The sequence below is a fragment of the Saccopteryx bilineata genome, chromosome 8, assembly GCF_036850765.1.
Source record: "Saccopteryx bilineata isolate mSacBil1 chromosome 8, mSacBil1_pri_phased_curated, whole genome shotgun sequence".
In the NCBI taxonomy this organism is placed as follows: Eukaryota; Metazoa; Chordata; class Mammalia; order Chiroptera; family Emballonuridae; genus Saccopteryx; species Saccopteryx bilineata.
In genome coordinates this window covers 1,788,132-1,808,942 of record NC_089497.1, presented here as the reverse complement: position 1 = coordinate 1,808,942, position 20,811 = coordinate 1,788,132, and the positions used below count along the sequence as shown (strand labels likewise).

General features: G+C 52.2%; 1 protein-coding gene across 7 annotated transcripts in view; it reads right to left on the bottom strand.

Annotated features, from left to right (window-relative positions):
• Positions 1–1,633: 1,633 nt before the first annotated feature.
• The window catches only part of U2SURP (U2 snRNP associated SURP domain containing), a 51,030-nt gene continuing 31,852 nt past the window's right edge, over positions 1,634–20,811 (bottom strand). For 4 of the 7 annotated variants that reach the window (XM_066240696.1, XM_066240697.1, XM_066240698.1 and 1 more), the window contains 13 exons: positions 20,568–20,731; positions 19,947–20,109; positions 19,676–19,755; positions 18,666–18,753; positions 16,706–16,828; positions 15,610–15,766; positions 14,392–14,487; positions 12,822–12,888; positions 7,959–8,118; positions 7,241–7,351; positions 4,913–5,031; positions 3,752–3,925; positions 1,634–2,765 (listed from right to left, as the gene is read on the bottom strand). In XM_066240696.1, the coding sequence (XP_066096793.1) occupies positions 2,627–2,765; positions 3,752–3,925; positions 4,913–5,031; positions 7,241–7,351; positions 7,959–8,118; positions 12,822–12,888; positions 14,392–14,487; positions 15,610–15,766; positions 16,706–16,828; positions 18,666–18,753; positions 19,676–19,755; positions 19,947–20,109; positions 20,568–20,731 (1,641 nt within the window). In that variant the 3' untranslated portion in view covers positions 1,634–2,626. Of the gene's footprint in view, positions 2,766–3,751; positions 3,926–4,912; positions 5,032–7,240; positions 7,352–7,958; positions 8,119–12,821; positions 12,889–14,391; positions 14,530–15,609; positions 15,767–16,705; positions 16,829–18,665; positions 18,754–19,675; positions 19,756–19,946; positions 20,110–20,567; positions 20,732–20,811 lie in introns of all 7 variants that reach the window. The other 3 variants (XM_066240693.1, XM_066240694.1, XM_066240695.1) reach the window with 1 other exon arrangement.

The following is a 20,811-nucleotide window of genomic DNA, read 5'->3' as shown; positions in this document are numbered from 1 at the left end:
GAACACTATGCAATTATAACATGGCAGACTACCTCCCCTTACTATTCACCAATTTCTCAACCCATTCAACTTTCACAGAATCTAAGGAGAATATTTTAGATATTTTCTCATTAAATAAAACTACAACTCCAGAAAAAGAAAAAATAATGCCCATAAAACAATCTAACACACACATTACCCAACCTGAGAGAATACCCCTTCTGTCCACCCCGCAGGAAGCCACTATCCCCACTGGGGGACTCTCACTGCTCCGGGTCGGGTCGCCCGGCAGAACAGCCAGACCTCATGGCAGCAGCCAACACGCCCTGGACCCGCACCTGCCCTCAGAGCCCCCTCACCCGCTCCTCCTGTGCGTCCTGAGACAGAGCAGGCTCTCCCTGCCCCCTGCTGCAGGGCCCCTCACGCCCTCTGACCCGCACCTGCCCTCAGCGCCCCCTCACCCGCTCCTCCTGCGTCCTGAGACAGAGCAGGCTCTCCCTGCCCCCTGCTGCAGGGCCCCTCACGCGCTCTGACCCGCACCTGCCCTCAGCGCCCCCTCGCCCGCTCCTCCGGCCGTCCTGAGACAGAGCAGGCTCTCCCTGCCCCCTGCTGCAGGGCCCGTGCCACCCTCTGACCCGCACCTGCCCTCAGCAGCAGCAGGTGCTCCACACGCGTGATGTGCAAAGAAAAGGTCATGATGTAAAAGTCCCTTCTCCCAGCAATAAACAGAAAAATAAACGTATTAACTTCAAAAATGACTGTTTGTGGGTTGTAAAAGCCCAGCACCAAACATCCACGGTTATTCCGAGCCACACTGAGAAATGACCACTCCGACACTGTGGATAAGAGAGTAACTTCCAAGCAGTGTCGCACGGTGGGAAGGCCCACGGGGTGACCCTGTCTGACCGCTCCCTCTACAGCAGGGGTCGGGAACCTTTGTGGCTAAAAGAGCCATGAACGCCACTTATTTTAAAATGTAATTCCATGAGAGCCATACGACGACCCGTGTACATTACGCATTATCCAATAAAAATTTGGCGTCCTGGAGGACAGCTGTGATTGGCTCCAGCCCTCCCCCCACCATGAACATGAGCGGCAGGAAATGGATTGTAATACATGAGAATGCTTTATATTTTTTAACATTATTTTTTTCATTAAAGATGTATTTGCGAGCCAGATGCAGCCATCAAAAGAGCCACATCTGGCTCGCTAGCCATAGGTTCCCGACCCCTGCTCTACAGCGACTGCAGGCTCGCCAGCCGGGTGGGCACACGCCTCCTGCTCAGCGACCCCCCCGACAGTGCAGCCCCTCTTACTCTGTGGCAGGGCAAGATTAAGTAAAACAACTTGAAAAAAAAATTTAAAAGCAAGCTATCACTGGAACAGTTTTCTACTCTCTCTTTTAAGAGGGGGACCCATAAATCAAGTGAAAAATGCCTGAATGAGAGACAGTGGCAGATTCAGAAAGAGCAGCGTCAGCTGGAGTCTTCACCGCCCTGTCACATGACACTCCAGCAGCGCTGGGACAGTGGTCAGAGGGTTCCGCCTCCGCAGACACAGCCATGGTTCCCGCTGCGAAACACATTTCAACTCCGTAAGTGGCTTCAATCAACCTTCTGCACCGCAAACTGACACACCATTGGACGCCGTTTCCTCAAAATGACTTTATTTTTAAAATTTACTTAAAGCTAAAAACGTTCTTTTTAAAAAATACAACAACAAAACAAAACTCTAAGGTGCCTGAACAGAACCTTGTGGAAAGGACACCACAGCCAGGGTTAAAAAGGCCTGCAGGGGGCACACGGCAGCTCCAAGTGTCCGTAGCTAGTTCTTGCTGGAAAACGTCTTGATCGAATACACTTGTTCCGTAACAGGTGACGTCAGGCCAGAGAGCTAATCTTTCCCTAGTAAGTACTTGCTCAGGACATAGGTGAGTGCACTGAAATTATATTGCTTCTTTAAAAAACCACAAAAACATCAGCCTGGCATTCCATGAAGAGAAGACCACGCCCAACGCACTCATCTTTTGACCTCCGGGGACTAGGAGCACCCTAAGTCTCATCGAAGACCCCGCTCCGCACACCTACCGGGCAGAGGCGTCTCGGCACCGTGACTTCCACGTCGTCTGAGAAAATGCAGAACTCCAGCTGCTTGGACGAGGGAGCCTGGAAGTGTGTCAGGTTCACAAACACAACAGACGGTGCAACTACTCAGAGGAGCTTTGAGGGACTTGATCTCACCAACAGGGCAAAAAACAACATTGTGGTTTTCTCTTCAGATTTTATTTGAAATCTAATTCCAATTGTCAAAACTACAAAACGGGGAAGACATGAACAGGCTTCGCGAGGCCTCGCATCCTGAGATGAGGCCGCTGCCCGGCAGGCCCGCTCTCCAGCTTCCGGTGGAGTTCACAGCAGAGTCCATGGTGGACAGGGCCACAAGGAGAGCTGCCGACACGGCATAGAACATAACAGGTCTACAGAGGAGTTACTCATGAGCTCACCATGCGTTCACAAACAGATAAACAAAACCCCAGGAATGCTTTCATTTGATTAAAAAAACAAAACAAAACAAAAAAAACCCCAGACCGTTCAGGCACAAAACAAAATCGCATTTCCAATAAGTGACAGCATCTTAAAACTCTATGTCAGTGTTTGTTTTTCTTAGACTTTTTGTGAGACCTGTGTGGTGACCGGGACTGGGATCTGGATTTCTTCCCTGATTTTTTGGGGGATCGAGACCGCGACCGCCTAGACCTTTTGGGTGTCCTTGAACCAGACGGTGATCTGAGGAAACAAACAGAAACACGTTATCGCAGCTCTCAGGGTGGCAGGGGTCCTGACAGTGTCTGCAGCGAGCTCGTCGGCGGACTCGACCCAGCAGCACACACAGGCCGCACGCTTCCTTCCCAGACTCAGGCTCGCCCGGCGCGCACACAGGGCCTGGGCACCCCGCCCGCTCAGCACAGACCCCTGATCTTCCTGCCGCCCTGCCCCGCGGAGCCACACTGCAGGCGGGCACTGGGGTGGGGTCTGCAGTCTTAGCAAGCCCCTCACTCACTGCCTGCGTTCCTCAGGCTCCCGCCTCCACAACCACGAGGTCAAGTTCAACATGGCCTCTCACACCAATCACAAAACTAGAACCACAGGCAGCTCTGCAGCCTCTCTTCCTGAGGGAAGAGGCCCCACTGCCCAGGGCCACGCAGGGGAACCGCTAACTAGCCAGCGCTGTTCTGTGAGTGCTGTTCAGAAGGCTAAACCAAACACAGGCACCCATGTGTGTGAACACACATGTAATTACTTATCTAGTCATAGAGATTTTACTACAAACGGTGACAATATGAAGTTTTAGCTCTCAGGAAAATAGCACCAGATAAGAAAAATTTCGGAACCACTTTTCTGGGACTACAAGGAAAAAAGCAGAGACTAAAATTATAGACTGAAGAGACATTTATTTTTACAAGTCTCTACCCAAGAACTTGCTGTCAGGACTGCTGGAGGAGGGGAGTGTGCTCTTCCCTCAGCCCAGACCTGAACAGACTGCCTGGAACCCTGAGCGGAGCGCAAAGGGAGGTGGAGCCGCAAGGGAGCCTGGGCCGTGAGCCCGCGGGCCTCTCTGCGCTGTGCGGGGCTTCCAAGGCTCGGCCGCAGGGCCCACCCCTATAACGACAGGGTCTCTGTTCTGTTTTCTAAACCCTTTCAAAAATGGCTACCAATCAAATTTTCAAAAGCTGGTGGAATGACAAGGAACACAGGAAACAGCGTGCGCTTACCTCTTGGCCTTCTTGCTCACGTCCCTAGGAGAGTCTTTGTGAGACGACCGGGACCGGGAGCTCTCCTTATGGGACCGCTCTGACCGCTCCGAGCGCTCCGACTTCGGAGAGGGGGACTTGGCCCGCCGGCCGCTGCTGCGCGAGGGACTCGGGGACGCACTGTGCCGCCTCTTCCTGCGGGCAGAGCCCCGCCAGGCAGTGAGCAAGGCTGGCACTGCGCTCTGAGCCCGACCCCACCAGCCTGCCAGCCCACACGGCCCTCCCCTCACTGTCCCACCACACCCACAGCCCTGCACAAGGACCAGGCGCGTTAAGGGACAGACTGATCGGGCCCAAAGCTGAGCCCAGTGACCGGGCCTCTCCTCGGCTGTGAGATGACCAAGACAACCGCACTTGCACTAAGCTCCAATCAGGGAAGTTTTCTTATGTTAATGTCACTGCCCTGAAACCGGAATTGTGGTTTACATATGAAAACGGGGCCCGTGTGGCAGGTCCCTCTCCAGCGGTGAGGAGAGGGGGGAGAGAGGGGAGGAGCAAGGCCATTTAACATTTGGGGAACACGCATGGAAGACCATCTGGAATTCTTTACACTAGTCTTGCAACTTTCCTGTAAAGCTGAAATTATATCAAAACAATAATAAAAAAAGAAGTAACATTTATTATTTATGCAAAAACTATGCTACCTGTAACTATCTGCAGTGACTAAGCCAGACTTTTTTATCCGCATTCACTTGGTTTTTACCAGGTTCACTGAAGCAACGTCCTCCACTAAACCAGAGTTAGAGACTCGAGTCGGTGACACTGACTAGAATAAAGACCAAGGGAGGGGCACGTCCTCACAGGCTGGGGAGGGGCTCAGCAGGAGAAATGCTTCTGCTGGAGACAAGGAGAACCGGCCAGCTGTGCGGTCACTTGGGCCGAGGTCTGACACTCGGCATGGTCACTGCATTCTCGGCTGCGCCACCACTAAGGCGCCGGCACAGGCAAAGGGGAAGACAGGGGGTCCTGGACTCCACGCTGACCCCCGCCTGTGCCTCCGCCAACCCTGCCTCTACCAGGGAGCCAGACGCGCTCACCAGGGGAAACACTCAGGCTTGTGGGAGTGTTGTAAAGAGGACCCCCAGAGCACCCCAGCACAGGGGAGGGGACAGAAACGCCTACCTCTCTTTCCTTGTTGGGGTGCACTCATCCTTCTCCTTCTTGTCTTTGGACCGGGATTCCAGTTTCTCTTTATCCTTCTTATCTCTTTCTCGTTCTCTTTCTAATTCTTTCTCTTTTTCCTGTTGTTTTTTAAAGAAAGAACAGTCATTTAAAAACATGAATCTTGGTTAATCGCATTTGTGTGTGTACTAACATTCTCTCCTCTACCTCACTAACTTTTAAACTACGACAGAAGAAATAACACCATGTAAGAAACACCACCTCATCTTCCAGGAAAACCAGCCACTTCTGTCCTGTGGCCAGCGAGCACACCCTGTGCCCCCCCCCAGGCAGCAGCCCCCATACCTCTCCTGCCCCCCAGACAGCAGCCCCCACACCTCTCCTGCCCCCCCCAGGCAGCAGCCCCCACACCTCTCCTGCCCCCCCCAGGCAGCGGCCCCCACACCTCTCCTGCCCCCTCAGGCAGCGGCCCCCACACCTCTCCTGCCCCCCCCAGGCAGCGGCCCCCACACCTCTCCTGCCCCCTCTGTCTCCCCAGGCAGCGCCCCCCACACCTCTCCTGCCCCCCCACCCCCACACCTCTCCTGCCCCCCGTCTCCCCAGGCAGCGGCCCCCACACCTCTCCTGCCCCCCCCTCCTGCCGCCCCCCCGCCCCCACAGGAACAGCACTTCTACACTTCTGCCCTCACGCTGCAGGGGACAAGGAGACGCAGAAGGCCCTGTGCCTCGCCCAGGGGGTCACAGAGCAGTTGGGGCTGAGGCCTCCCTGTGGGGGCTGTCCCTCTCCAACACAGCTGGACAAAGCCAGCGCCACACTGACCTGGCCACCCCACCCCCCACGGTGAGACTGCAGGGTCACTAGTCAGTCAGCAAGCTGACTTAATCAGCACAGAGCTGTTACCAAGGCAATAGGATAAAAAGGAAAAAGAGCTATTCACAATAATTGTCCATCAGAAAATCTTACTAGTTAGAGACACAAGTACCAGCTCTACAGGAAAGTTTAAATCCTAATTTATGGGCCCTGGCTGGTTGGCTCAGCGGTAGAGCGTCGGCCTGGCGTGCGGGGGACCCGAGTTCGATTCCCGGCCAGGGCACACAGGAGAAGCACCCATTTGCTTCTCCACCCCTCCCCCTCTCCTTCCTCTCTGTCTCTCTCTTCCCCTCCCGCAGCCAAGGCTCCATTGGAGCAAAGATGGCCCGGGCGCTGGGGATGGCTCCTTGGCCTCTGCCCCAGGCACTGAAGTGGCTCTGGTCGCGGCAGAGCGACGCCCCGAGGGGCAGAGCATCGCCCCCTGGTGGGCAGAGCTTCGCCCCTGGTGGGCGTGCCGGGTGGATCCCGGTCGGGCGCATGCGGGAGTCTGTCTGACTGTCTCTCCCCGTTTCCAGCTTCAGAAAAATACAAAAAAAAAATCCTAATTTATGAAAAGAACTGACTCTGTGGCTATGCAATTATATAAACCAGAAAACTTATTAGTCTGTCCTCAGATGTGACAATCGCCACTTCTGACTGAAGGAGCCCACAGAGCCAGCTCCCCACCAGCAAGAACCCGCTGCTCTCCGATGGGCATGCCCCTGGCGAGCACCCCGAGGGCTGGGGGGGTCACAGGCTGGCACGTACTTCCTGCCAGTGCCCAGACAGGAGACACTTTCTGCTCTGTGGCCAGTGACTGTCGGGCGTGTTCGGCTCTGCCACTGGCGTGACCCACAAGCTCATTCACAGCAATGAGGCGGTGGCTACCCTCTGCCGACCATCATACACTCAACCAGCACCCCGCCTGCCTGACAATCACATGGTGACACACGCCACCACCAAGGAACAGGGGGCGTTCTGATGGGGTCTTCTGTGCAGATCTGACCCCTGCCACCATCTCCAGGAGGTCCGTGTGGCACGGACACAGAGCGTGTTTCTCCATCAGCGCGCCAGCCCCAACGCCACCCTGTCTCTGGGCCACTCCTTGGGGCCGCCCGCCTCTCAGGCTCACCAGCCCTCTCCCGACTGGGTCCCCTGTGGGGGCAGATCTCAGCAGGCCCTCCCTCGGGGCCGCCTCTCAGGCTCACCAGCCCTCTCCCGACTGGGTCCCCTGTGGGGGCAGATCCCAGCAGGCCCTCCCTCGCTACAGGCGGTGCCTGTGGTAAAACACCCTTTTCCCAGTGGAAATTATACAACATCAAACTTCAAATGTTCCTCATTGTCCTCCGTACCCAGCATTCGTACACCAAGGATGCAGTCTGGAATCTATTTTCCTTACCACACAATACATCAGTATTCAAGGTAACCACACAAACAACTCCAGGACACAGTCGCTGCCGAGCACTCGCACTGCTTACTCGTTGAAGAAGTTTATCTCTGTAGTGTTCTACTTGCTCCTGAAAGCTCTGGCCTGGTTTTTTAGGTCTTTTTCCAGATTCCAATTCATCCTGAAACTTCATAACTTTGAGCTGTGAAGTAAGACATTCATATAATAAATTTCTTCATCACTAGCTTTTCAAGTATTGCTTACCTCTTTTATGTAATTCTTTTCTTTGCAACAAGTATGTAAAACAGAAGGGCAAACACAGCAAGCAGCAACAGCTAAGGGCATGGCAAGCAGAACCCCACACAGAACTCCGTGCGGGAGCACCACTGGGCAGACGGGCCGGCACTGTGAGCTCCAGGCCCAGCCCCCGGGAGGCCAGAGACCGTGAGAGTATCTCCTGCCCTGAGGAACTCGCCCTCTCAGCACAACGACACCTCTGGGGGGGTCTGGTTCCCGCACAGGCCCGGTATGGGGGCCCACAGGAGCAGCAGACAGCAGCGCGAAGACCCCACAGCGAGCACGGAAGCTGGGCTGTGTGGACAGAGGGGGAGCGTGTGCGTGTGCATGTGTGTGTGCGTGTGCGTGCAGGAAGAAGCAGAGACCACGGAGAAGGGGCAGCAGGCGAGGGCCTGAAGGAAGTGGCCGCGGGGACGTCCAGCGTGGCGGGATGTGCACGGGGAGGAGCCAGGGAATCCGGCGCAGGGGGATGGGAGGGCGAGGGGCTGGCAGGGCGCCCGGGCGAGGCCCACCTCGATCTCCCGCAGCTTGGCCCGCTTCTCCTCGCTCAGCTCCGAGTACTTGGAGAACTTGGCCTCCGCCGTCTCCTCCCGGATGGGGTTCGAGTACAGGTGGTGCTCCTCGGACTTGGAGCTCTGCGTGTCCTCCTCATCCTCACTCTCCTCCTCCTGACTGTGGGGACGAGCGGAACACACTGCGTCAGCGTCGGACAGTCCAGCGCAAATGGCCGGCAGTTTAAATAACGCTGACAAGATGTACGAGAACAGTGCAGCACTAAGCCTTTTTTTTAAACAAAATATATGTTTAATTAAATAAGAGACAATTGTACAAAACTCTATGTTTCCTCCACAGAAAAAGTCGGGGCTCCAACACCATCACCCTCTAAAAACTCTGCTTATGCTGACGCTGTGTGTGCCTTCTGCACTGCGACAAGCTTCACAGCAGTTCCGTGAGACCGCAGGGCAGAGAGCTCCCTGCGGCTTCCCGTGTCCCCTGCAGCAGGGCCTGGGGCCGAGAAGACACCCAGACAGGGTCAGTGCAGCACGCAGCCGGTCCGATCCACACACGCCCCTCGATACAGAGAGCAGCATGCAGATTTTAAATACTGGCACACTGAACGGTTCTGAAAGCTGAGCTGGCTCTTTGCAGATAAGAGGAAAGACCAGGTGCCTGGCTGGGGAAGGATACAAAGTAAAAATTTCCCCTGCATCCCAGAACCGTCCGGTGGGAACAGACAGGTGGGCAGCTATGTGGAGAGCGGGTCAGGCTAACGGAATGTTCCTGAAGGGCATAGAAAGCAGTTGTGAGCTGCAGGACTGGGCTGTGTGTGTGTGTGTGTGTGTGTATAAAACCACCCATAACAATATACAAGCAGTTAAAACCTAATTCTTCCTGAGTATTTTAGAGTCTGATAAAACTTGCACATAAAGAGAGAAAAACTTTAGCAAGACAGTTAATAGTCAAGTGCTGGGCACTTAGACTCAGGACACACTACTAAGAAGACTCATTTAATTTCTCACCCAGACGTCCCTTCCAGAACATTGCTAAAGCACCGTACAAACCCCATACTCCAGAGCCCACGGGCATCAGTACCACATACAGATAGAGGACAATACAACTTAGGGAAGGAGAAGAAGTCAAAATCAACTATTAAAAACAAAACAAAAAACTGTTATTTTTAGAAATAAACTTTTCACTTAATAGTTCGTTCATTTGTCAGAAAGCTCCTAAATGCACTTTTTAGTTAATATTTGAAACACAAGAATTTGTTTTATGGTGCATAAAATTTTTACAGGCGTTTCAGATGCTCTTAAACAGTTAGATGCATGTGTGCATGTGTGTGTAATAAGGCAGGTGTCTGCTGAAGGACCCCTCTGGAAAGGGTCAATCGGTAAGGACTAACAGCTCATTAAATCGTGGGACCTACGTGATGGGAATCACTTTCATTCCAGCCTGCTGCTTACGTTTGTTTCAATGTGTTTTTTTGTTATTTCTGACGTTCCCTGGTAAACTTCCTGTGAACTCATCAGGATGACTGTGTCCAAACACAGATGACCACAGAGCAGATCGCCGCGCGCTGACCGGGACTAACACCCACGGCACTGGTGACAAACGTGGGTCACAGGACGGTCTGTGTTCAGGAGACACACCTGTCCCTCTCTATGCACCAAGGGCCTCAAGGGCCGCACACTCCACACTGAGCCTGTCACTTCAAGTGAGCGGCTGCTCTGCAGCAGTTTAAACACAGTTGTTTAAACGACAACGCTGTGTCCGTGTGAAGGCCCCGGCAGTGTCCCCACTGGCTTGGACCTCAGCTCTCAAGGTGCCAGTTCTAGGCCAGATCTCATCACAACTCCACCTTGCTCTTCTCACAGAAATGGAAGTCAGGACTCTAAACCCACAGAACTCGTTACAGAGGAAGTTATATTATTAGCTGGAACTTTTCTCCAAAGTGGTCAAGGTGCTACGTATTTTTTAAATCACATTTCTGCCACAAATAATAATTCCTAGTTTGAAAAAACAGCTCCTTAGTAAAAAGGCACTTTGGATTCAGCCACTAGTGAGCAGTAGTGAAACAGAGAAAAATTTCAAGGACAAGAAAGCTGTATGTGAAAATCTTTCCTCCTTGCTGTGTGCTTTCATAAAATCATTTTTATGCTTTATTTAGAGCTCTTAGTAAAGTCAGAAAATGTAAATTGTATTTTCGGTGCTCCATGCTTTAACGTATGAATGAACGTATGAGTCTTCTACTCTCCACAGTAAAATGCATTCCCATTCCAAACAGTAACAGATACCAAACTTACGCAAAAAAAATCAGCCATTACCTTTAGCAACAAAACCAGCTGAGCAATAATACTGAAGCTCGGCGAGGGCTTCTGCCCATGCCTCTCCCTAAAGCAAACGGCCACAGTGCAGGTGCACACGCTCACACCACGGCATGGCTCTGCAGGGTAGGAGGTGTCAGTAACGGGACTGTGGATGTAAAAGGGTTGAGCACACCACTGTGTGAAAGCATAACTGTTCCCAGCGCCTACCCTCCTGACAGGCTCAAATCGCCTTTTCCATCAGCAGAACACAGCCATGTTCTGGAAACATGCCACAAGATGTGGACACGCTCCGCTCACACCGACAATTACAGAAAGGCCCCAGTGCTGTCACCTGTCCTCGTCAGACTGTGTCCCCACAAAGACTGGACATCTCAGCAACCTGCCTGCGGCCACCACCCATCCCCTGACCGCACGCAGACAACGCCCAGTCGTGCTGGGACCGTCCTTCCGCGCCCCCTGCGTCTGAGAGCAACGGCGCACGAGGCCCAGAGAGCAGGAGCCTGCCTGTGCGTCTCACGCCACCTCTTCTCCCGCTGGGGGAAACTAGCTTCCTTCGCTGCGACTTAAAAAGGTGTCTGATGCTATCTAAAAACTACAAATGTAAACTTGCAGGGGAGTTTGGGAGGAGGGATCCCTTTGATTCCATTTGGCGTTAATCGCAAGAACAACTTTGGGGTGATTACCGAAGAGCAAACTTCAAAATTCTAATTTCTTCATTGGTTAAAGGAAACGTCCTCCCTCTAGTGCTGGGTCTTTGGAGATTGTCACATTAAATGACACACAGTGGTCGCAACGTGGCGTGTACTGTCCAGCAGGAAAGAGGCAGGTCCTTCCCGTTCGCATTGTAATAACCACGCTCTGTGACACCACAGTAGAGATTTAAGACAAACACAGGGAACTGCTGAGTAGCTGCTGGGCTAGAACCTAACACCCGGCACAGAAAAATAAGCCCAAAGGGGGAGAGAAGCCAGACACAGCGGGCCAGGAGCCGCAAGCTCTCGCCTCCCGGGGGACAGCGGAGAGCTGGAATGACCCCACACAGCGCTGACACGGGAGGTCCCCTTCTCCGGGTGGAACGACCCCTCCACAGTGCTGACACGGGAGGTCCCTTCTCCGGGTGGAACGACCCCTCCACAGCACTGACACGGGAGGTCCCTTCTCCGGGTGGAACGACCCCTCCACAGTGCTGACACGGGAGGTCCCTTCTCTGGGTGGAACGACCCTCCACAGCGCTGACACGGGAGGTCCCTTCTCTGGGTGGAACGACCCTCCACAGTGCTGACACGGGAGGTCCCTTCTCCGGGTGGAACGACCCTCCACAGCGCTGACACGGGAGGTCCCTTCTCCGGGTGGAACGACCCCTCCACAGCGCTGACACGGGAGGTCCCTTCTCCGGGTGGAATGACCCCTCCACAGTGCTGACACGGGAGGTACCCTTCTCTGGGTGGAACGACCCTCCACAGTGCTGACACGGGAGGTCCCTTCTCCGGGTGGAACGACCCTCCACAGCGCTGACACGGGAGGTCCCTCCTCCGGGTGGAACGACCCCTCCACAGTGCTGACACGGGAGGTCCCTTCTCCGGGTGGAACGACCCCTCCACAGCGCTGACACGGGAGGTCCCTTCTCCGGGTGGAACGACCCCTCCACAGTGCTGACACGGGAGGTCCCTTCTCCGGGTGGAATGACCCCTCCACAGTGCTGACACGGGAGGTCCCCTTCTCTGGGTGGAACGACCCCTCCACAGCGCTGACACGGGAGGTCCCTTCTCCGGGTGGAATGACCCCTCCACAGTGCTGACACGGGAGGTCCCCTTCTCTGGGTGGAACGACCCTCCACAGCGCTGACACGGGAGGTCCCTTCTCCGGGTGGAACGACCCCTCCACAGTGCTGACACGGGAGGTCCCTTCTCTGGGTGGAACGACCCCTCCACAGTGCTGACACGGGAGGTCCCTTCTCCGGGTGGAACGACCCCTCCACAGTGCTGACACGGGAGGTCCCTTCTCTGGGTGGAACGACCCTCCACAGTGCTGACACGGGAGGTCCCTTCCCCAGGTGGAACGACCCTCCACAGTGCTGACACGGGAGGTCCCCTTCTCCGGGTGGAACGACCCCTCCACAGTGCTGACACGGGAGGTCCCTTCCCCAGGTGGAACAACCCCTCCACAGTGCTGACACGGGAGGTCCCTTCCCCAGGTGGAACGACCCTCCACAGTGCTGACACGGGAGGTCCCTTCCCCAGGTGGAACGACCCTCCACAGCGCTGACACGGGAGGTCCCTTCCCCAGGTGGAACGACCCCTCCACAGTGCTGACACGGGAGGTCCCTTCTCCGGGTGGAACGACCCCTCCACAGTGCTGACACGGGAGGTCCCTTCTCCGGGTGGAACGACCCCTCCACAGTGCTGACACGGGAGGTCCCTTCCCCAGGTGGAACGACCCTCCACAGCGCTGACACGGGAGGTCCCTTCCCCGGGCTGCCGAGTCCCCGAGTGGATGAGGGAGAGTGTGCAGTAAGGGACTGAGAAGGCTCAAAACTTAGACTCTTACTTTTGATTTTCTTCCTCTTCTGATTCTTCGTGCTGGTCAAACAGCTCCCACTTAGACGTCGTCACAGCTGAGTGGGGGGAGAGAAGACGTTATCCAGAGGTGAGGCAGCGTGCCCGCAGCAGCGCGGGACAACCGAGCTTGAGAACTGACACTGTGCTCTCGTCTGACCGAGCTTCTCTACGGCTATGCTGATCTAACCTCTGCACGGCCCTTCCACACTCGCTCCAGCTCCTCCCTCCCCGTCTGCACTGAGTGTGTGGGGGGACAGGACTGTGTTCCGCATCCCTGTGCTGTGACAGATGGCGCGCCCGTGGACGCACGTCCCAGGAAGTAGGAAAGGCAAACGCAGAAGTCACCCGCTATGAGAGGGTCAACGCTGGGCTTCCCTGAGCCCAACCCCCACTACACTTCCAAGAGGCTGCAGCTGCCCCATCGCTTTCTACGGGACACCTGAGCCCGAGCGGCGCCCAGTGACTTCTCTAACTGCCGTCTCAGCACGACACCCGCACAACCTAAGAAAACCCCGACAACAGCCGCAGACACCGGCCCCCAGATGTGAAATACGGCAGCACAATCCCACGGGCGAGCCATGCAACACGTGACAGGAAAACGCACGCGCACACACACACACACCAGTGAGGAGTATCCTGCATGCACACGCATGTGCACACACACACACTAGTGAGGATTATACTGCACACGTGTGTGCGCACACACACACACACACACCAGTGAGGAGTATCCTACATGCACATGCACACACACACCAATGAAGAGCATCTTGCATACACACACACACACCAGTGAGGAGTATCCTGCATGCACACGTGTGTGCACACACACACACTAGTGAGGAGTATCCTGCATACACATGCACGCACACACCAAAGAAGAACATCTTGCATACACACACACACACCAGTGAGGAGTATCCTGCATGCACACGCGTGTGCACACACACACACACCAGTGAGGAGTATCCTGCACACACACACACCAGTGAGCGGTTTTCTGCATGTGCACACACACACCAGTGAGGAGTATGCTGCACACGCGTGTGCACACACACACCAGTGAGGAGTATCCTACATGCACACGCACACACACACCAATGAAGAGCATCTTACATACACACACACACCAGTGAGGAGTATCCTGCATGCACACGCGTGTGCACACACACACACACACACCAGTGAGGAGTATCCTGCATGCACACGCGTACACACCAGTGAGGAGTATCCTGCACACACACACACCAGTGAGCAGTTTCCTGCATGTGTACACACACACACTAGTGAGGAGTATCCTGCACACACACACACCAGTGAGCAGTTTCCTGCATGTGCGCACACACACACACACGCACACACACCAGTGAGGAGTATGCTGCACACACACACCAGTGAGCAGTTTCCTGCATGTGCACACACACACACTAGTGAGGAGTATGCTGCACACACACACACCTGTGAGCAGTTCCCTGCATGTGTACACACACACACACACACACACACACATGCACACACCAGTGAGAAGCGCCCTGAAGCTCAGCGCTTGCTTTACTCACCCTGTGCCTCCAGCTCAGACTCATCCACAGCCTCCCACTTGGAGGGCGCGACCTTGAATATGGGCTCGTTCTTCTTGGAGTCATCGGTGGCGTCCACTGTCGAGGAGAGACAAGCCGTCAGTCCTGGTTTCCAGGGGCCTACATTCAAGAGTTGATGGGCGTTCAACCAGCGTGCATAAGGATTTTAAAACATGCAAACCCGAGTCGTTAGCAAGACCTCTTTCCCCATACACGTGTCAAAAAGGTGACAACAGCCAACACAACAATAGCTGTCCGATGTGAATGAAATCAAAATTATACTTTTTCTTTTTTTGGCCAGATTAGCAAAATACATACTGCTCACAAAGACTAGGGAATATTTTATTACTTCATATTCATTTTGAAATACCCCCTAATTTTTGTGAGCAATATATTTCTTGGGTGTGCCACAGAATTTTAGAGATTAACTTCTGTGTACCATGAGATGAAAAGGTTGAAATTGTTGCACTGTATTATTAAAAAGTAAAATAAAATAAGGTCACAGAGAGACTAATAATTCTGGTGTCAACTAATCCAAATCTCTGCATGTGGAATCCGATTTTTAAATAGTGTATAAATCAACACAGAACATAGATGTTGTTATTATTTCAAGCAAATGGAGAAGTAAAAGAATCTTTAATACCTTCACTTAATTGCTGTTTAAACCAGAGACTGTATAGACTGCTCAGTGTTTTAATATGATTCAAATGCAGTGAAGAGCTTAATTCCTATTTCCAAAACTGATGTTCGGCAGCCAGGAAACGGAATGTGTCAGGAATACTCACAATAAAAACAACTGATAAAACCAGACACCTGGGATTATGAACCTGACTGTGCACAAGATTTCACCTCTAGTTTCCTGACAGCTGAGATAGAGAGACATGCTCCTGGATGAGGCTAACTGTCCCAACAGAGGGGCATGACCAGAGAGGAACCCCTTTCTGGCCCAGTCAAATGTATTACTGGGTATCTGAATTCTGAAAAAGCAGAAATAAAAAACAGATAAGCTAACAAATGACACCTTACTCAGAAATTATAACCTTTATCCATATCTGCTTGTGTGGAAATTATAACCTTTATCCATATCTGCTTGTGTGGAAATTATAACCTTTATCCATATCTGCTTGTGTGGAAATTAAACAGTTTTAGGACCAAAGTTATTAGCGAGACAGAGCTAATCAGTCTGAAGCCCAAACTCACAAGGCACTCCATCAAGATCATCATCAAAACTCTTTATGGGGACCCCGTCGAGGTCGTCAATGGGAGCAGCGTCGATGGGAATCCCATCCACGTCTTCTAGAGGGGCCCCGTCGAGCTCCTCCTCAATGGGGGCCCCGTCAAGGTCATCTGGGACATCCTGTGGAAACACACACACTGGTATCCTGTCTCCAACTTCCTCATGTCCATCACGCTGCACAAGACGAGGGTGCCATCGAGGCAAGCCCACCGGCTGGACACCCACATCCCAGGCCCACGGGGAGCACAGAGACAGCCTGACAGGGCAGCAGCCGTGGGCCCCACATTATCGACCAAATGGTTACTAAGTGCTCACTGGCACCAGGCACCAGGGGAGGCACCGGAGAGGCAATGAGCAGAAACATGGCTGGCCTCCCGGTCCCTTGTCACAGGCTTAGAATAGGGCGGGACAATCAGATCGTCACCACCACACCCGTGTAACTAACTGCCTCTAGAAGCCGTCACCACGCATGCTGCTAGAGTGTGTCACCAGCAGGTCTCCCCAAGGGGCAGAGGAGACAGAAGTGACGCGCACACTGAGGTCTGAAGGATCGGGCAGACAAGAGAGGTTCTGGGAAGAGGGACACGCCCCAGGGCCGGGAGCCAGTTAGGAGGCGCTCGTGAGGGTGGGACTGGAAACACAGCCGGGTCAGTTACGGGGTTGAGATGGACCGAGGCGCCCTGAGGAGGGGAAAAGCCCCAGGACGGGGAGGAGCGACCCCTGCACAGCACTGTGGCGTGTCCTCTGCACGCGGGACCTTCAGTCTGACCGAGGGAGATCGTGCCACACTCCGGCTACCAGCTCTTATCTAATATGTTACAAACCTCTTCATGTCAGCTAATGAAACACGAGTCACCAACTCTCACAGAAGGAAACAAAATGGACAGTTTGTCACACGTCACTTCAATGCCTGTAACCCAGCAACCCAGTAACAAATCCACTACACGGTGGTCAAGTAGTGTCCTCACGAGGAAATGTCACACCTGGGATGTGTCCCACCTCCACAGCACCCCCAGAGATAAATTTTAAAACAATCAGACAAGGACACTGAGTACCTACCTCCGTTTCCTTTTCTTCAATAATATTTACAAGTCCTAAGAAAATATTTTGAAGCTTGATCAAAAATGGTTCTGGATAAATCGCCCAATCTTCCCAAGCCCTGAAGCAGGTCATTACCCGTTGCTAAACAAACAGGGGAAAGACAATGAATTATGATTTAGAACAAGATATCTCAAACTTCAACTCACAAGAACAAACATCACAATTTGCTGGATTTCATTCTTTTTAAGTTTAAAGAAAATAACATCACTGCCATGTTCTTAAATAAATCAATGTCACTTTTTAATTAAAAAATAAAACTCCAAATAAATATAATGAAAAAGAAACAGTAACTCTTTGCTCTTGACCACCCAAGATCAACTTCCCACACGTACCACTGTACCACGAGAGATTGGCCACACTCCGGAAAAGTTATCTCAGACACTTAGGAAGCTTGGATATCAGAGTAGGCAAGTTTTGACCCAAATTCCTTTCCAGGTCAATGAAACACTTCGTAATTCTGGCTAACACTTGTTTCTGTCCCACCCCTAAGCCTGTCAGTATAAACTCTGACTTATGGTCAGAGTTCAAGGTAGAGGATTTGTAAGTGGAGCTGTTTATTTGGATCCCCTAAATGGTGGGGTCACTGGGCATCTTCCCACACTGATAATCTTCCTTACAAAATAGTCTTCTTTCTATAAAAGTATATCTATTCAATTTTAAGGTAGTTTGTTCGGCTTTTCTTAACCTTGGTTTACAGCATAAGGTTATAAAAATTAGTAATGCATATATTTGGTAAACCTGAGTAACTACAATGTGTGTTCCTAACCCAGCCAAATTATAAAAGTCAGGGGCCGCGTGACAACAGGGCCACATTCTGGGAAAGGCTGCAGAGCAGCTCCATCACCGTGCGGGCGTCACAGAGCACTCACACAGCCTCAACGTGACAGCTGGCGACCACACACTGAGGCGGCACGGTGCTGCCTGCTGGCCGGGCCACAAGCCTGTACACAACAGGAGACTAAGCCAAACACAAGGCAAAATGACAATCAGGAGATTCATGAGGCTGCAGTCGGTGAGATGACAGACCATTTTGCAGCAAACTTTTACAGTAAAAGTACAATAATCACATAAACCAATAACATGGTGCTTTATTATAGTTATCAAGTATTACGGACTATCTCGTACTTTCATATGCTGACAGTAGGCTGGTTCACACTAGCATTGTTAGTCATGAGGATGTGCTGCACTACCACATGACGATGGTTACGACGTCACTAGCCTAGGAATTTTTCAACTGCACTGTGACCTTCCAGAACCACCGTCTTTTACCGACACGTCGCTCTGCAGTGCATCAGTGTGTATGCTACAGAACAAGGATCGTTTGTGGTTTGTGAAAAGAGAAGACTAACAGTCAAATATTTAAACAAATCACTTAAAACTAAAACGCTTGACAAAATAACATTAGATAATAAATTTTAAATTTGGGAGTATGGCCCTGGCCGGTTGGCTCAGTGGTAGAGCGTCGGCCTGGCGTGCAGAAGTCCCGGGTTCGATTCCCGGTCAGGGCACACAGGAGAAGCGCCCATCTGCTTCTCCACCCCTTCCCCTCTCCTTCCTCTCTGTCTCTCTCTTCCCCTCCCGCAGCAAGTTGGCCCGGGAGCTGAGGATGGCTCTGTGGCCTCTGCCTCAGGTGCTAGAATGGCTCTGGTTGCAGCAGAGCAACACCCCTGATGGGCATGCCGGGCGGATCCCGGTCTGGCGCATGCGGGAGTCTGTCTGACTGCCTCCTCGTTTCCAGGTTCAGAAAAATTTAAAAAAACAAAACAAAACTGGGAGTAGGTTTTGATAATGAAGGCAGCGCTGCAGTCCATTCCAGAACAGTAACTCCTGAAAGGTGCCGGTACGTGTTGTGCTTGCCTCACGAACCCCCAGCCCCCACATGCACCACAAGGCAAAAAGAATAAAGCAGCAAACATACCTTGAAGTTCTCCGACTGTAAATGGCCTTGAATTGTACGATAGGTGGCATTGAGGTCTGAAAATATCTGACATAACTTTGTTTCAAAACTGAAATTGAAATAATACATTCTTTATCATAGCAGTTGTTTTAAAATCCTCCGTCTACTTCAGCATGTTATGGGCCAAACCCCTCCCAGACTTAAAAAAAAAACAAAACCCCAAAAACGTATGAATAAATTAATCAAGTAATCTCCTAACAATCAAGAGCTAGGTAAACCCTAGAACCGTAACTGAACTGCTCTACCTCCTAGTGTTCTGAGCATTTCCCTGCGAAAGCCCGGAAGAGTCTGAAGGAGACCCTGTGAGTAGCAAGGAACCTTCCCCCAGACACTGAGCCACCCAGTCTGATCACTTTGTTTTATGAAAATGGAACCGGAAAAGTCAAGTGACTTGTCTAAGGAAAAACAGCTAACAGCACAGCTCAGCTTAGAGCCCAGGTCTCCAAATGTCCATTCGGAGTCAGTCCCTAGAGAACAGTGTCCTTAATTCATAAACCCCAAATGGGGACTCTGGGAACTCAGGAAGAGTTAGGTACATTTTCATCCCAGCGAGCAACACGCCTCCCGCTGACTGGGGACACTACCCAGGGACGCGTGGTGATGACCTAAATGGCACACCCCGTAGTGAGTGACTGCTGTCCTGCGTTTCTTTATGCCTACAATTACTGCTATTGTTTCAGCTTACTTATTACACAAGTGCCTGAATGGTCAATAAAAAGTTACTTTTTAAACTGTTCCTAGTTGTTCTATTACCAAGTTAATCAAGAAACTGATATAAAAACTTAAAAAATAACTGCTAATTTAGCTTAAAGTGGTTTAGTTCAATGAATGCAATCCAACTTTAGAAAATTCTATGATTATGAAGAAATTCAAATTACTTATTACTGAAAGGTGTTAACAAAACCTCTCTTCTGAGCTCCTTACCCTTAAATGTTTACATCAAGACTATCACCTGACATCATCATACTTACAATTTTCTATAATACGAAGCATTGGCGACTTTTGCAGACGAGTTGTACAGCACATCAGACACCAGATACAACCTGGCAATCTGGAACACCAAAGACAGACAGCCCATCAGCAAACAGCACGCCTGGAGAGAGACTGCTCACTGCATGTGCTGGAGTCGGTGCTGTAGGGCGAACGCTTCCTTGCGACTCAGTGACCACTACCTCCGAGACTGGACACAGGACGCGTGGCATCGCCCCACCAGGACCTGCAGAGACAAGGGCCCCGCCGTACCTTCTTGGGCAGCGGTGTCTTGAGGATGGACAAGGACTCGGTGATGCAGTCCACGATCTCCTCGGCGGCCTCCGCGTTGTTGAGGCAGAAGACCATGGCGTCGCCGATGTCATTCTTGCGGGGGGTGAGCCCCCGCAGGATCTCCTCCAGCTTGTCCCTCTGCCTGAACGCACGTTCCGAGAGCTTATCAATACTTATCAGCACAACACTCGGACCCGTTACAGTTCCTGCTCACAAACTAATCTCTTTAAAGCCCAACCAGTAAAATAACTGACGATTAAACTGTGTTTAGTCTGAGTTGTAGAAGTCCCCCAAATATTCCATTTTCTGAAGAACTTGGATAAGGATGACTTAATTTTCCTGGCCTTAAACTAATAAGTGATTCCAGTGATTTTTAGATACAAATTAAATAAATTCAAATTTATGGGCATTTTTAGCGCATATCTGAGAGTATCCCAGTCCTATCATCCCACTGCACTGATCCAGAGAGCCCTCCTGTCCCTCACTCTGAAGGAGGGCCGCTGTCTGAGCACCACCACAGAGCACGAAACAGGCTGGGGCAGGGGACAGGCAACCATTACAGCAGCTGTTCTGAGCACAGGACAGAAGGGAAGAGCTTACTCTTCCTTCAGCGCTCCCTTTTTGCTGGGCTCCTCCACGAAAGCCTCCGTTTCCTGCTCCTCCGACATCCCATGCAGGTATGGATTCAACGGGGGCGGCCTCCAGAAGGACCCATTCTTGAACATACGGAAATCTTCCGTCCGCCACTTGGTTGGCGAGTCCCCCTAGAAGAGACACAGCACGTCAGCCGTCGTGCCGACAGTGCAGCCAGGAGGGACAGCAGGAGGGACAGTGAGGGTTGTGC